The 15193-nt window shown below is 39.4% G+C and overlaps 1 protein-coding gene across 15 annotated transcripts in view; it reads right to left on the bottom strand.

The window, feature by feature from the left end:
- Nucleotides 1-981: 981 nt before the first annotated feature.
- Nucleotides 982-15193, bottom strand: part of LOC113830899 — a 40607-nt gene continuing 26395 nt past the window's right edge. For 4 of the 15 annotated variants that reach the window (XR_003481082.2, XR_003481077.2, XR_004771702.1 and 1 more), the window contains exon 4: nucleotides 985-1212. Coding sequence is in view for 3 of the 15 variants with exons in the window: in XM_027394963.2 (XP_027250764.1) it covers nucleotides 1139-1212; nucleotides 4875-4913 (113 nt within the window). In the remaining 12 variants the exon portion in view is untranslated. Of the gene's footprint in view, nucleotides 1213-2404; nucleotides 2672-3912; nucleotides 4768-4874; nucleotides 4914-15193 lie in introns of all 15 variants that reach the window. The other 11 variants (XR_004771700.1, XR_003481075.2, XM_027394964.2 and 8 more) reach the window with 5 other exon arrangements.

The raw sequence follows: 15193 nt of genomic DNA on the forward strand, positions 1-15193 counted from the left end.
CAGTTAAGATATAGAGAATAGCTGACCTTGGGATGCCCAGCTTCAATACAGCCTCTACACCTAAGGCTCAGGGAGCATTGAGGAAGAGGGGGCTAGAGACAGAAAGAGACAGAGGAGCAGGGTATCTGCTGAGGGATTGTGTCTTTTATATATGACAGTGAAGCTGCACCTGTGAAATATCAACAAATATGATCTCCTAAACAAGACATATACAATGACAATAGCTAACTTGCCAAAGTGGGTAGGAGAAATCCCATGATTTCAGCCCCTAGGTGATGAATGGCTGATGAGAAAGGGTTGATCAGTATTCTCCAGGGACAAGGCCCCTGGTAGATTATCCAGCCCTAAACACATGGACAGTAAATAGACTCAGCAGGTTGTATTTATACATCCCTGTGTGTATGTGTCTATGGGTACCAATATTTAAAGTAGAGTGATTTTCAGAGGGACTGGGGGAGACGCAGGAGGAGTTGTAGGTGGGAGAGGGAGAGGGTAGAAAGGTTGTAACACAGTACTCATGTATAAAATTCTCAAAATGTTTTTAAAATTTAATTGAAATAGGATTGTTAAGAAAGAGTAAATTTTAGAGAGAATCTGGGGTATCTATGTCTTCCTCTACTTTAGACTCTGATTCTTGATAAATGTGAAAACACTGGGAGAATATGACCACCGAGGATTATTGTTCTTCAGTGCTATGGATTTTCAAAATACCATGGAAGGCCTTTATATATTATATTATTTTATTTTATTTTTTGTTAGATTTTGATTTTGACTGTGTTGTTCCATTAGTAAGTGCTGTTTTGGTTTCATTAAAAATATGTGAATAAGCTGGGCGGTGGTGACACACACCTTTAATCCCAGCACTTGGGAGGCAGAGACAGGCGTATCTCTGTGAGTTTGAGACCAGCCTGGTCTACAAGAGCTAGTTCCAGGACAGCCTCCAAAGTCACAGAGAAACCCTGTCTCAAAAAACCAAAAAAAAAAAAAAAAAAAACAAAAACAAAAACAAAAAAACAAAAAACACCCCAAAAAACAAGTGAATAATTGCATAAATCAATATCCAGTTGAATGACAGAAGCATTTTTTTTTTCCCGTAGAGATGTGGTCTTTCCCTTTTTCTGTAACTGCTTGGTCTGCATCACTTGGTTTTCTCAACAGGATCAGAAGTTAATAAAACAGTGGGTTTGCTTTGCCTTTGGTGAATGATGCAAGCTGAAATGACAAAGAAGAGTGATACCTGCTCAGGTGTCTGATTATTGGGAAGGTGGATGACACCCATAGGGAATGGTCCCCTTCCACAATGTCAGATGTGCTAGAAAAATGAAAAAGAAACTAAAGTTTTCTTGGATCTCCCTCATGTAAACCCATGATGTACAAGGATTGGGTGCCCTGGGGTACTTGTGTCTACTAGAAATCACGTGCTTGGTTTTAAGCCTGGCTCCACCTTGTAGATTATTAGATTTTCCCTGCAATTTTGTTCTCATCTCACAGTAGATTTCAACTCCTAAGCCCACGGTTAGGACTAAAGGAGTTATATATTTGGTGTTTAGAAAGGCGCTGGCAGACATCTGTTACTTTGCAAAGGTTCACCATAATTACAGAATGGACTGAACCCCAGCAAGAAGTAGCCAAGACTCTGGAGTTCATCTTGCTTGATTTTATCATGGTTTTTCCTCTAGCTGAGCCTGTGACTCTACCTGGGCCACAGTAACAGTTCTGATGTCACAGGGTGTTTTTGAATTTAAATGAGATAACATATGCAAAACACAGAGAACAATGCCCAACACATGGGATCACTACACAAATGAAACATGGTTATTGTGGATAGCATCTGGTGTCCATTATAAGCCCCCAGAGCATGTAGAAGACATTTATTCAGTTTTCATCAGTTCTAAAAGAGAAACCTCTATGGACAACTGGGCTTTATCTTTGAATTAGCTATGCATTGTTTTCTTTTAAATTCACTATCCAGTATTATGATAAATGGTTAAATACAAATAATAAGTACAAGCAAAAATACATGTTCCGAATGTGAGATGAGGGTGTTGGGGGAGGGGGGACTAATTTTGAAGGATGGATTTTATGGCTTATAGAACAGGAGGAGTGTTGGAGAATCTGAACTCAGAGCAGAGCACACCCTCTGCAGGAGCAGTGCTCTGGGAGAGCCACCAGTGTTTGCAGAGTGTGCACCAGAGGACCCTGACTTCTGCCATTCCTGGGCTGTGCATCTGATACTAAAGGGCCCCCGAAAAGGATATCCTACTATAGAAATGGTGGAAACATGGCTGACTAGGACACCATACTTGGCTCATGGAGCACTGGCAGCAATTAAAGAAGACTCTTATTTTATTTCCTCTAATGGTTGGTTGTGTGAGCACTGGTATTGAGAAAATGACTTCCTTACTGGAAAGATCTTGGGGAAAACTAAATTCTGCCAAACTGCAAAGTGGATGCAGGATAAAAGTGCTGGAATAACATAATGGAAGGACAGAAAGATGGAGATTAGGGAGTGATCTGGTCCAGTTGTTCACCACCACGGCTTCCCAGTCTTCAAAGAATTAAGAGGCGGGTCTGTTCTGCATGCTTTAGGTGTCAGAGCCATCTCAGTCTTCATCTTACACTTCTAGACAACATGCCCAACAGACTCATTGTGTAGGAGAATAGCTTTTACCTCAGAAAAAAAACACAAAAATGCCTTTTCATCTGACAGGAAGTGAGGTTAGATGGGAGAAGTTCAGAGGGATGGAAATCATCTTTCTATCATCTCTCTCAATCATCTATCTATCTATCTATCTATCTATCTATCTATCTATCTATCTATCTATCATATAGCTAACTAGGTTAAAAATTAGGCACTAGATGAAAACTACAGAATCAAAAAGACATGGGATATATAGAAAACAAATGGAAAATTTCAGGCATAAGTTCAAACACATTAGTTATGGTAGTAAATGTGAATGAACACCATTTAAGACAAATCTTGTCAGACTAGATAAAAAACATAGAACAGAACAAATAGCTGTGCATAAGAACCACACATAAGTGAGTTCATATGTACAGCTGCACTACTGTGTCCTGAAAACATTGCTCCTTCATATCTATCCACTTTCTCTGGCTCTTTCCCTCCCTCACCCCACAATGATCCCCAAGCCTTGGGAGGAGGCTGCGCAATATTCTCTGCACCTTGGTTATATCACTGCTCTTCCCTTATCTTGGTAAATTCCACATTTTTGGTTGATTCCATGTGACAACAGTAACTTTGCTATCCACAATGCTTAAGCAATTGCAAGTTTTACCTCTGAAAGCATCTCTCAACTTCAATTTCAAATTAACCTTTAAAAACTATTTCCCGGGAGCTGGAGAGATGGCTCAGAGGTTAAGAGCACTGACTGTTCTTCCAGAGGTCCTGAGTTTAATTCCCAGCAACCACATGGTGGCTCATAACCGCCTTGAATGAGATCTGGTGCCCTCTGCTAGCATGCAGGCAGAAGACGGTATACATAATAAATAAATAAAATCTTAAAAAAATTAAAAAAAACAACAAAAACAAAACAAAACAAAACATATTTCCCATCAGGTGGTGGCACCTCTAATCCCAGCACTTGGGAGACAGAGGCAGGCAGATCTTGAGTTCAAGACCAGCCTGCTCTATAGAGTGAGTTCCAGGACAGCCAGCGCTATACAGAGAAACCCTGTCTCAGATAAACAACAACAACAACAACTACTCCCGGAACCCCCCCATTTCTCTTTAATTGTTCTGAGCTGTTTAACACCAGAGTAATACAGGGTGGCTGAGACTTTCCTTAAGACAATCTTAAAGCATTGCAAATTAATCAGTGTCATGCCACTGTCTCTTCCTAAGTTTCCACAAATGGCAATAAGATATTTAGTTTTCTTTACATAGGCTATTACCTCACTCATTCCACTGTACTTTCTAATGGGCTTCTGGACTCATCCGTGTGTGGTGCTTTGAACAGCTGGTCCTGGATGGATGCTTAGGTGTTTGTTGGTTTCACGGACAGCTGCTGTTCTCATTTGATGACTTTGTGAGAAGACAGTGACTCTTCACTATTGGCTATCTCACATACACAATTTTATGAGCATGGGGGATAAATCACTTTTCTAAAGATTAAGTCAAATGAAGGTAAATCCTGCTGTAAGGAGATAGGAAAATATTGCACATAGGATTTTAATATAGTTATGAAATAATCAGAGTCTTTGCAGAAGGAAATGAATAAAAACAGTCTAAATGCCCCCTGGACAATGATAGAACTGAAATTTGAATTTAATATTTCTTTACTATAATCTTTCATTATAGAAGTTGTTGGAAAGATAGTCAACAAGAATCCATTTACCAAAACATTAACAATTTTTGTGGGTTCCAAATAGATATTAAAATGCCTAGACTAGTCACTCTTTATGGAGATGAAAACTTTGAATGTTTTTCCCAAGTGACCTGAAGCAAATAGAGGAGATAGTTGGGACCTAAGTAAACTGACACAGGATGTATATCAATGGCTCCTGGCTTTGAGTCCATGCCTTGTGAGCAGGACATTGATGTCTTCTCTCCTGCTCTGTTTCCACAGGTATTTGTTATGGATATTGCTTGAGACAGCATCTCCTTCAACAGCTAGAGGTATGCTGGCTTTTCAGCATGACAAAGCTGGTTGCAGAGTGGCAATCAGGCTAGCATGTGACCCTTTGCTGTGACATGGAGTCTCTGTGTATTCAGACCCACTCAATTTAATCCACAGGGCCCTCATGGACCTGGTGGTTAAAGAGAACAGATTTAATCATAAAGCTTAATTTCTTTTAAAAATACTTTATTATTTTATGAGATTATGTGTGTTTGCATGTATGTCTGTGCACCATACCTGTGCATTGCCCACAGAGACCAGAAGAAGTCTGTTCTCCTGTAACAGAATTAATTATAGAAGGTTGTGAGATAACAAGTGGATTCTAGGAATCAAACTCAGCTTCTCTTCAAGAGGAGCCAGTGTTCTTACCTGCTGAGCGAGCTCTTCAGCCCCCATAAAGCTTGGTTTACATAAGGGAAAGTATTTATACTTCAGCTATTTTTACTCATGTCCCTGAGGTCTCAATTCTGTCAGGTAGTTTCCAGGACCATTTCTCTTCTATTTTCAAAGATTCAGGGTCAGATCAATAGTTTCTCGATTATTTTATACTAAACTCAGATGATTAACAGTACCGATCCTGTACCCTTTATGATGCCATAACAGACCAAACTCCAAATCCCAGAAGACGAACAAAACTGTGGTTCTCAGTAGCTGACATGTTCATCAGAATGAGGCAACTCTAGGGGAAGTTTTATCATTCATTCTGTACTTGGTGATAGATTCTGGCTATTCCTGTTTGGGGAATCACCATCTAAATTTGTGTAATGTTGATGACAGAGTATGTGGAGAGAGGGTGAGTGGATGCCTCAAACTCATGCTGTGTGCCTGAGTCCTAGCACTTCCTGGTCATCAGCTAGATGAATCACATGACTTTCCCAAGTAGCCAGGTGGCTGTGAGTTGTAGGAAAATCCATGGACATTTAGTAAACAATAATGGACTCTGTTACTTTCCATGACACCTCTGCAAATATATTAAAAAGTAGGCTGGCTAGTCCCATTATTACACTAATGAAACATTTAACACATTTGAAAAGATTTTATTTTTATTTTAGTGTATGGTGTTCTGCTTGTATGTATATATTTATACCACATGTATGCAGTGCTAGCACACTGAGGCCAGAAGGTAGCATCTGATTTAATAGAACTGGAGCCATGCATGGTTGTGAGTACCACGTGGGTGCTGAGAACTGAACCTGGGTCCTCTGCAAGAACAGCTGGGTCCTCTTAATGGCTGAACCATCTCTTCAGCCCCATCATTTTAGACTTTATAGTCTCATAATAAATTTCAATAACCGGTATACAAAAATCCCTCCCTCCTTTAAACAAAAACAGCTTTGCATTTTTTAAAACTTATTTTTATTCTGGATAAAACCCAAACTCCTTTGGGGAATTTAAAATTATTTCAAGATAATTTTTCTGACATTGTTACTGGAATGAAATCAAAGTGCTACATTAATTTAGGAAGCATTGATGTTTGATAATATTGCCCCTTTGGTATAGAAACAGGACTGGATTTAATTTCTATATCAATAAAGATTAACATTATTTAATAATTCAAGTGATTACAAATATGTATCTTAGTTTTATAATTGTCTCTTCTGAACAGGATTTCTTTCCTATATTGTCTTTAGATTTGATTATGAGAATGGAAATGTTTCTTTGAAAAATAAACTAGATAAATTGGAGAGCTTATAACAAAAATTCACTTAAGAAGTCTGGGGAAGTGACTCACTCAGTAACATGCTGACTGCAACAAGCACAAAGATCTGACTCAGAGCCACAGGATCCATGTGCCATTGTGGGTACAGTGATACATGTCTGTAGCCCTGGTGCTGGGACAGAGTCGGGGCAGTAACAGAGACAGAGACAAGTAGATCCCTGAAGTTCACTGGCCAACCAGCCTAGCCAAACAGATAAGCTGTGTGTTTAGTGAGAGAACCAGTCTCAAAAAATAAAGGTAGACAGCTGTGGTGGTTTGAATGAGAATGCCCCCTACAGGCTCATATACTTGAAGGCTTGGTCACTAGGGTGTGACTATCTGAAAGGATTAGGAGGTGTGGCCTTGCTGGAGTAGATGTGGCCTTGTTGGAGGAACAGCATCACTGGGGGTGGACTGATGGGGGAAGTCCTTCTGTGTATATGTTTGTCTTATTGATTGATAAATAAAGTACTGTTGGCCAATAGGGAAGAAAGTTAGGCAGGACTAGGAGTCGAGGAGGATTCTGGGAAATGTAGTAAAGAGAAGTCTTGTGATCCAGGCAGGAAGTGACATAGCAGGCAGACTCAGAATATAAGCAGGGACAAGCAGGAAATCGATCTCTTCCTCCTTCTCTCTTCTCTGTGGTGTCGTCATGTGATTACCTGGCAAGAGAGGACACATGCTGCCTGTGTCCTCCATAAGATAAGTCTTTATAAAATATATAGATTAATAGTTATGGTTGATAATTAAGACTGATCTAGCAGATAAGGAATCCTAGCCATTGGCCAGCAGCACTGTACCTAATATTAATCTCTCTGTGTTATTTTGGGTGCCCACATGGCAGCAGGGCTCGGGTGGCATGGCAGAAAGATTTATTGTTAAAGTGGACTTTGAGATTTCAAAAGCCTAATACATGCCGTTTTTCTTTTTTCTTGCTGCCTGCCAATCCTGATGTAGAACTCTCAGCTCCTTCTCCAGTGTCATATCTTCCTGCATGCCACCATGCTCTCTACCATGATGACAGTGGACTAAACCTCTGAACTGTAAGCCAGCCCCAGTTAAGTGCTTCCTTTTGTAAGTGTTGTGGTGGTCATGGTGTCTCTTCACAGCAATAGAACAGTGACTAAGATAACAGCAATTGAGGAAAGACATTCAAACCCTTCCTCTGGCCTCTACAAGTACACATACTGTCAGGAGTCGAGAACAATTCCTTTAGAGGATTTCTCAGGGTTCAAACCTCCAGCTCTAGTATCCGGGAGCTCTGGTCTGCACTATATTGAAGATGCTAGCTGATTTACTGTTGAACATCATAGCCTCAGTGGAGAATGCCTTCTAGTTTGCATCTCTATGGGCCTAAGCATTGAGTAGGCCCGAACCTGGACTGAGAACTCTGTCTGTGTGCCTAGGAACTGTTTAGGTGATGCTTGAATTAATAGAATCACTTGATATTAGCTATATACATTATATTAGATGCTTTCTGGTACTGCTCCTGCCCTTGGAGAACTATTTAAGTGGATTCTTCAAAAAACCATGGCTTCTTGGTATCAGCGGGGAGCCCTCCTGAGATGATATGTTGTTTCCTGTCTCATTATTAGAGTCGTTGGGTGGTTAGATTACCCTAGTCTACATACCCCCACTCAGAATCGGATCCGGGAATGTACGGCTGGCTCCATTCACAGTCCTGAAGGTATCAGTCCAGAACAACACACACTAACAAGTAAGTACACTTCAAAATACACCACCCAACATACACCTCCTTAAAAGAATGAAAATATAAAAAAGAAATAAATATGAAAGAAAAATTGAATTTTATATAAAATTATCTAAAATCATTAGCAAATATCACCTACCAAGTTGAAAACCAAATAACATGATTAAATTTCTAAATAAACATAGAATGCTGAAACATATTCCTAATGAAATAGTACCACAAAAGAAACTGAAAACAAGAAGAAAATGAAGATGAAATGAATTAAATGGCACCCAAAGCCATTCTCTCTTTAAGACAGGATTGGATGGTCTTCAGGCTAATACTTGCAAATTCTCGTGTTATACACAACCAACATTGTCCTGTATTAAACTCTCAAAGCAATGAGTAAAAGAGCCTGAACAGGTCACTGTCTCTCATGAAGCTGGGAAAACATTCATGTTAAGACCTAAAGGCAGAAAAGACAAAGGAAACTACAGGGCAGTTTTAAGGATGATTTAGAGATGAACAATGTGCAATAAAACCCAAAATATCAAGATATTAGCTTTTGAAACTGATTATTAATTTAGTGCTAACATTTTGATGAGTGATCCAAAGCCTATGATAGGATCATTATCACCATAAAAGTGCATTGGAATGAATGATGTCTCTACTCCCTAGCTCTTATACACATGTAGAAACATGGTGCTTCCGAGTGAAGGGATAACAGACATAATTTAAATTAATGCAACAAGTTCCCAAAGAGCTGTCTTAATCCATTTCCACAAAACAACAGCAATATGAGTAACTTTTTATTATGTGACAAATCCTTTGCAATCAGCTCATTTCCACTGTTTCGTTTTATATATTGTAGAGAAAGACTGAGCTTTTAGATGATTGATCATGGAAACTGAATTTTTATTTCAGAGCACCATGTGTTCTTAATGAAGGAATACAAAAATATTGCATGACATTTGTTAAATGAGCAAAAGAAAAAAATTCCTTCCATTAACAAACTGTTACAATTCCCTCCGATACAAACTGTTTATGTGACTAAAATTTATTAGTTCTTGTGCCTTTAAAAATGAAAAATGTCAATAAGCAAACAAACAAATCTACTATCTAATTCAGATACTCATTTTTTCTTTTTTAATGTTTTATTTTATTTAAAAACAATCTTATTTTACATATCAATCCCCAGACATTCATTTATAATAATTTGCTTTTAGACTTGAAGTACTTACATAGTCATCCCTGCTGGCTTGCTTTCATAGAACTTGAAAATACTATGCAGGCAGTGGGGTAGAAAGTCAACAGTCTTTCCCACTGATTCCTAAGAGCTTCAATAATGACTGGTGTGATAAGATATGACCATGGGTGCACAAATAGTGGCACAAATGGTATGGGGGGGGGTAAACAACTGCTTTCTGATTGGGCAATCACTTGCCTGGTACTCCAGATCTGGCTAAGAACTCATCATTGAGGAGTTCATGGGCACCAGGGGTGAACCTAATGCAATTATTTTGCTGAATGGACATGGAACCAAACTGCACTCTACACTCATCTGAGAAGTTTCTTTATGTGATGATGGATGATGGTTAACACAGAAACTCACAACAGGTCAACGTGCAGAGAATAAGTGTCAATGGATGCACCTATACATAGGACATCTACATCACACCCCTCTCCAGAGACTTCAGAGACCAGCATTGATAACAGGGTAGAAAGATTGTTAGAGCCAGGGGTCAGGGAGGACCAGAGCAAAACAGTGTTGTCTCCTGGACATGACAGAAGCCTGCACTCATGAACTTACATCAGCTGTGGTTGTTTTCAGAAGACCAGCATGAGATTGAGTCAGCCAATATCTCAGCGTCGATGAGGAAGGGTTTAGAGCTCCTATCCATAGCTAAGTTGATGGCTGCTAGGGGAGGAGGAGTCAGCTTTCTCTGTGTGTGTGGTCCCTGGTGAGCTGAGCATGTTCCAGTAAATAGCCCCACACCAAAGTATATGGGTGTCATTAACTGAACAAAGAAAGTTATTTTAAAAAACAGAAGTGATGAAGTTGGGAGGAGGGGTGAGAGGTTAAGGGATAGGTTATAAGGATTTAGGAGGAGAAGAGGGGGTGAATATGATCAAAATATACTGTATTTATGACATTCTTAAAAATTAATAAAAACTTTCTTTTTGAAAAGTTGCCTATGCAAATCTGTAATGTTGCTTTGATGATTTGTGTTGATAGAAAAAAATCCAAAGAAATGTCTGTTATAAGGCTGCCCTTTAGATGCAGTTCTGTTGATCTTGCGGCCTCATTTTAAGCATCAAACTTGCATTCTGGGAAATCTCCTTAGCTGTGCTGCAACAAATTGCCAGACATAGTGCAGGCAGTCAGAGCACCTGGACCTGAGTGTTCCCACTGGCCTCAGCACCAGTGAGCAACTCAGAAGAAAGTGGACCTAAAAATAACCACAGACGTCATCTGTCAAGGTTGTACAGTCAGGTTAATTATTCCCGACTCAGAGAAACAGAATCCAGTGCCTTGGAGTCAGTAATGCTCCAGGAATAAAACCACAAAATGGGAGAAGTGGTTGCCCCTGAACAGCTAAGTGAGCTCTCCTTCTTGTCTCTATTGTTGAAGGGCAATCTCCTGACTCCTTTAAAGGTTGACCAAACACTTGCCCTTTTCAGTGAGTGATGCATTTTTAGTACAAGACAGTTTGGGGATGATTTGGCTTGAGCCAACCAGTCATTCCAAGAGTGTAAAATCAGGCAGAATCTGAGCATTCTTCCTCTACTTCTTTGATTTGAGTTGAGTGCTTTTAATTATACCCAGAGTCTGATCACACATTTAATAACCTCATTACTTGATGTAAAAGTTCAAAACTTGAATTATTAACTTGATGAAATTGAATTAGGATAAGCATTTCAGTTAAAAAATGAACTCGACTTGGAACTATTAAGAACTAAAGCATAATTGCTAAATTATGACTGTAATATTGCAAAGCTGGATGCATGTCTTAGGAATATTTAGTTGAGATGTGTCCAGGTTGGAATGATTTCTGGGATCCCTGCCTTTCAGCTGTGCCATACTGTAATTAGTTCCATTGTGGCATTTAGCATTTGCAGTCACCCATGAAGAGGGGTAACTTTGTCTTCAGCGTGGGAACCATTCCTAATGGCGAAACTTAGCAGAAAGTTGTCTCACTAATGTCACAAGGGCAGTCTTATCTTGAATCTCATGACACAAATTTAAAAACTCACTATTCATCCATGATCTACTTAAATGTTGTGTCCTTGGTCCAGGACACACAATCTCAAAATCTTGGGAGACTGTAGGGCAGGAGGATCAGTTTCAAGGTCAGCCTGGGCAACTTAAGGAAACCCAACTTCAAAAAGGAAAACAAACAAACGAATAAAGGAATAGAACTATATCTGGTTGGTGGAGTATTTGTTTACAATTTGCTACACCCTGGTTTCAATCAAAGTACTGAATAAAAGAAAAAAGAGGATTGTTTTCCAGTTCAAAGTGGTTGTCTTACTTATGGTTTCTGTTGTTATGAAGAGACACCATGACAACTCTTAAAAATGAAAACATTCAATTGGAGCTGGCTTATAGTTTTTAGAGGTTTAGTCTATTATTGTCATGGCAAGAAGCATGGCAGCATGCAGGCAGACATGATGATGGAGAGGGAGCTGATAGTTCTACATCTTGATCCACAAGCAGCAGGAGACTGTCCTATGAGGCCTAGTTTGAACATATAAGACCTCAACCTGACTCCACAGTGACACACTTCTTCCAATAAGGCCACACCTACTCCAACAAGGCCACACATCCTAATAATACTGAAGCTCCCTGTGGGCTAAGCATTCAAACACATGAATACATGGGGGCTATTCCTATTCAAACCACCACAGCACTTATATCCAAACCAAACTCTAGCAATAATTGTTTAATACTGTGTCATTTCTCACCACTTCTCTATTTCTGATTGGTAAACTGAGAATAGTAAGTATATTAAATTAATTCATACAAAAATAAGCTTATAGGTTTTATCTGTGGTTATCTGTCATTACTTATTCCACTTATGTTTATTACATGAACAGAGGTTAGAGTACACCCATCAGAGGTATACATTCATTGATCCACTTGTCAATAAGTCACTGTGTAGGTGGAGGTAAGGACAAGCAAGGGATGCACAGGATCCTGTGTCCTGAGTCATATGCTCCTCACTCTGGTTGAAAGTAAGGTCTCATGGAGACTTTAAGGAAGAAGCCACCTCTAGTGTGAGGTACAAAAGATGAACACCATTCAGTAGGACAGCTTGTTAGTGCTGCAGGTGTGAGCAAGAGCTCAAGATTGAACTATATTTTAATAGGATGCATCCATGCAAAACCTTTTAAACATATGCATTTGATTTTGTGTGTATGTATGTGAATGTTTCCCCTAGTGTATGCATATGCATCACTTGGGTACAGATTCCATGGAGGCCAGAAGAGGCATTGCATCCCTTTGGATTTAACAGATGAATGTGAGCCAACATATGGGTGCTGGGAATTGAACTCTCATACTCTGGAAGAACAGCCATCACTCCAGCCCCACCATATAAAATCTTGTTTAAAGTTTACTGGTAGTATTTGTAGGAATATGTGAATTGTTATTTGCTAATCCTTTTTCTTATTCTTCTACTTTTAAACTGAGTATTGCTGGGTCACATACTTTTTCAGAACTAACTAAAAACATGTGTCAGTATCTATTCCAAGCAAGTCTTGACAAGGGAGAAGTTAATTGTAATATATAGTGGGCTGCAGTTAGGAGAAAAGCACATTTAGCTTGACAGTCAGACATTTAATAATTATTTTTGGCTTAAGGCAATTAAAATACGTTTCCAAATACCAGATAACTTTAATATAAGCAAAATGGAATTTTAAAGATAATTCAAAACTGTTTTCAGTAATTCACTTACTTCTGTTTGTTAGTACAAATAACAGAAATATGTATGATCTCAATGTACTTTGAACATGAAAGCATGAGATGAGAGCATATTTTAAAATATGAAAAATGATGGCTGGCAGATGGCTCAGTGGACATGGTCTGTAAGAATTAAGACCTGCGTTTAACATTCCAGAACACACACAAAAATCTAGGCACAGTTTTATGTTCCTATACCTGTAGCAATTTGGTAATAGAGGCAAACATATCCTCAGAGCTCACTGGCCAACAGCCTAGCCACAAAGTGAGTTTCTGCTTTAGTTAGAGATCCTGTCTCAAGGAAATATAGCAAAAATCACTGAGGAAGAAGACAATGGAAATCCTATCCTGGTCTCTTATGTATGTGTACACACACACAGACACACACACACACACACACACACACACACATGAACATACACACCACTCACACACATACACCACACCACACACACACACACACACAGACACACACACACACACACACACAAGCATGTGCAAGGAACACATATGAACACACACACCACTCACACACATACACCACACCACACCACACCACACACACACACACACACACACACACACACACACACACATATGTTATGATAAATCTTTCCACCAAAGCCACCCGAGTTCTGCCTGCCGTGTGGATGGACAAAATAATACAGAGACATATTAGGTACAAATGCTGCTTGGCCAATGACTAGGATTCTCATCTGTTAGCTCAGTCTTAATTATCATAAATCTATATATTTTATAAGACTTATCTTATCGGACACCTTCCATTGGTGTCCCTCCTTGCTGGCAGATCACATTGTGCCGCTGGAGGAAAAGCAGAGGGGAAAAGGGACACTTCCTGTTTCTCCTTGCTTAAATACGAGTCTCCTTGCTATGTCACTTCCGGCCTGGATCACCACTTCTCTACTACATTTCCCAGAATCCTCTTTGACTCCTAGTCCAGTCTAACATGCTGCCTCATTGGCCAAACAGTGTTTTATTTATCATCCAGTTAGACAAACACACACACAGAAGCACTTCACCCATCAAGTGCATACATCATGCACAACACATATGCACACATATATACACACACTACACACATACCACACACACACATACTACAAAACACACTAACCATGTAAAAGAATGTCTGATGCCTTACAGAATGATTTGTTTGTTTTGTGATGGCAACCCAAGAAGGCTCACAAATTCTTTGCTAATAATGTACAAACATATTTTGTCAAAAAAGGAGAAAATGTAAAAATCAATTATTGAGAAATATTTTTCAATATTTGCCTGTTTCCTGAAGAGTTTATCATGGGTCTCTGGAGAGAAAAGGGATCATTGGTTATCATAACTGTAAACTGGGAACAGTGGTTACCATGACTATGAAACAGGGACATTGATTATTATGACTGTGAACTAGAGACATTGGTTATCATGACTGTTAAGTGGGAACAGTGGCTATCATGACTGTGAAATGGGACATTGGTTATCATGACTGTGAAATGGGGACATTGGTTATTGTGACTCTGAAATGGGAACATTGGTTATCATGATTATGACAATCTGAGGCAGCAAAGTGATTTTCAAGGGGAAATTTGGGGCACATTCTTGCTTCAAAGACTCTGAACTTTTTGAGTTTGTGATGCTATCTATTATCTATAATTACAGCAACAACTGAGACTACTTTTTGTTTATTTTACTTCCAAGGCCTTCAAGATCTTTCTGCCATGCATGAAGTCACACAGTAAATCAAGGTTGGGAGTCTGAAAGTGGGATAGGGCTCTTCCTCACCCAGGCTTGAGGAGTTGATGTCAGGTAATCAGGGCAGGGCAGGTTTAGGGCTCTCCTCAGCAGGATTGAGCTTCAGCTGGGCTTCTTCCTGAGTCTAAGCCCTAACCTCTCTTTTTGTAAAGCTGGTTATAAATTTTTTTCTCAATCTTTGAGATATATGAGAATCTAAACAAAACCAATCAAACAAACAGAAAAAACAAAACCTCTTGCTAGGTAAGGGTGGAGAGATGGTTTAGCATACTTTTCAGCTCTTCAGTTCTCAGCACCCACACTGGGTGACTCACAACTGCCTGTGACACCAGTTCCAGGGGGATATGAGCCCTTCGGACTCTGCAGGCACCTGCACATGTGTGCACATACCCATGTAGAAACACACATATGAAAAATTAAAAATAATAAAGATAAAT

Source organism: Cricetulus griseus, assembly GCF_003668045.3.
Source record: "Cricetulus griseus strain 17A/GY chromosome 1 unlocalized genomic scaffold, alternate assembly CriGri-PICRH-1.0 chr1_0, whole genome shotgun sequence".
Taxonomy (NCBI): Eukaryota; Metazoa; Chordata; class Mammalia; order Rodentia; family Cricetidae; genus Cricetulus; species Cricetulus griseus.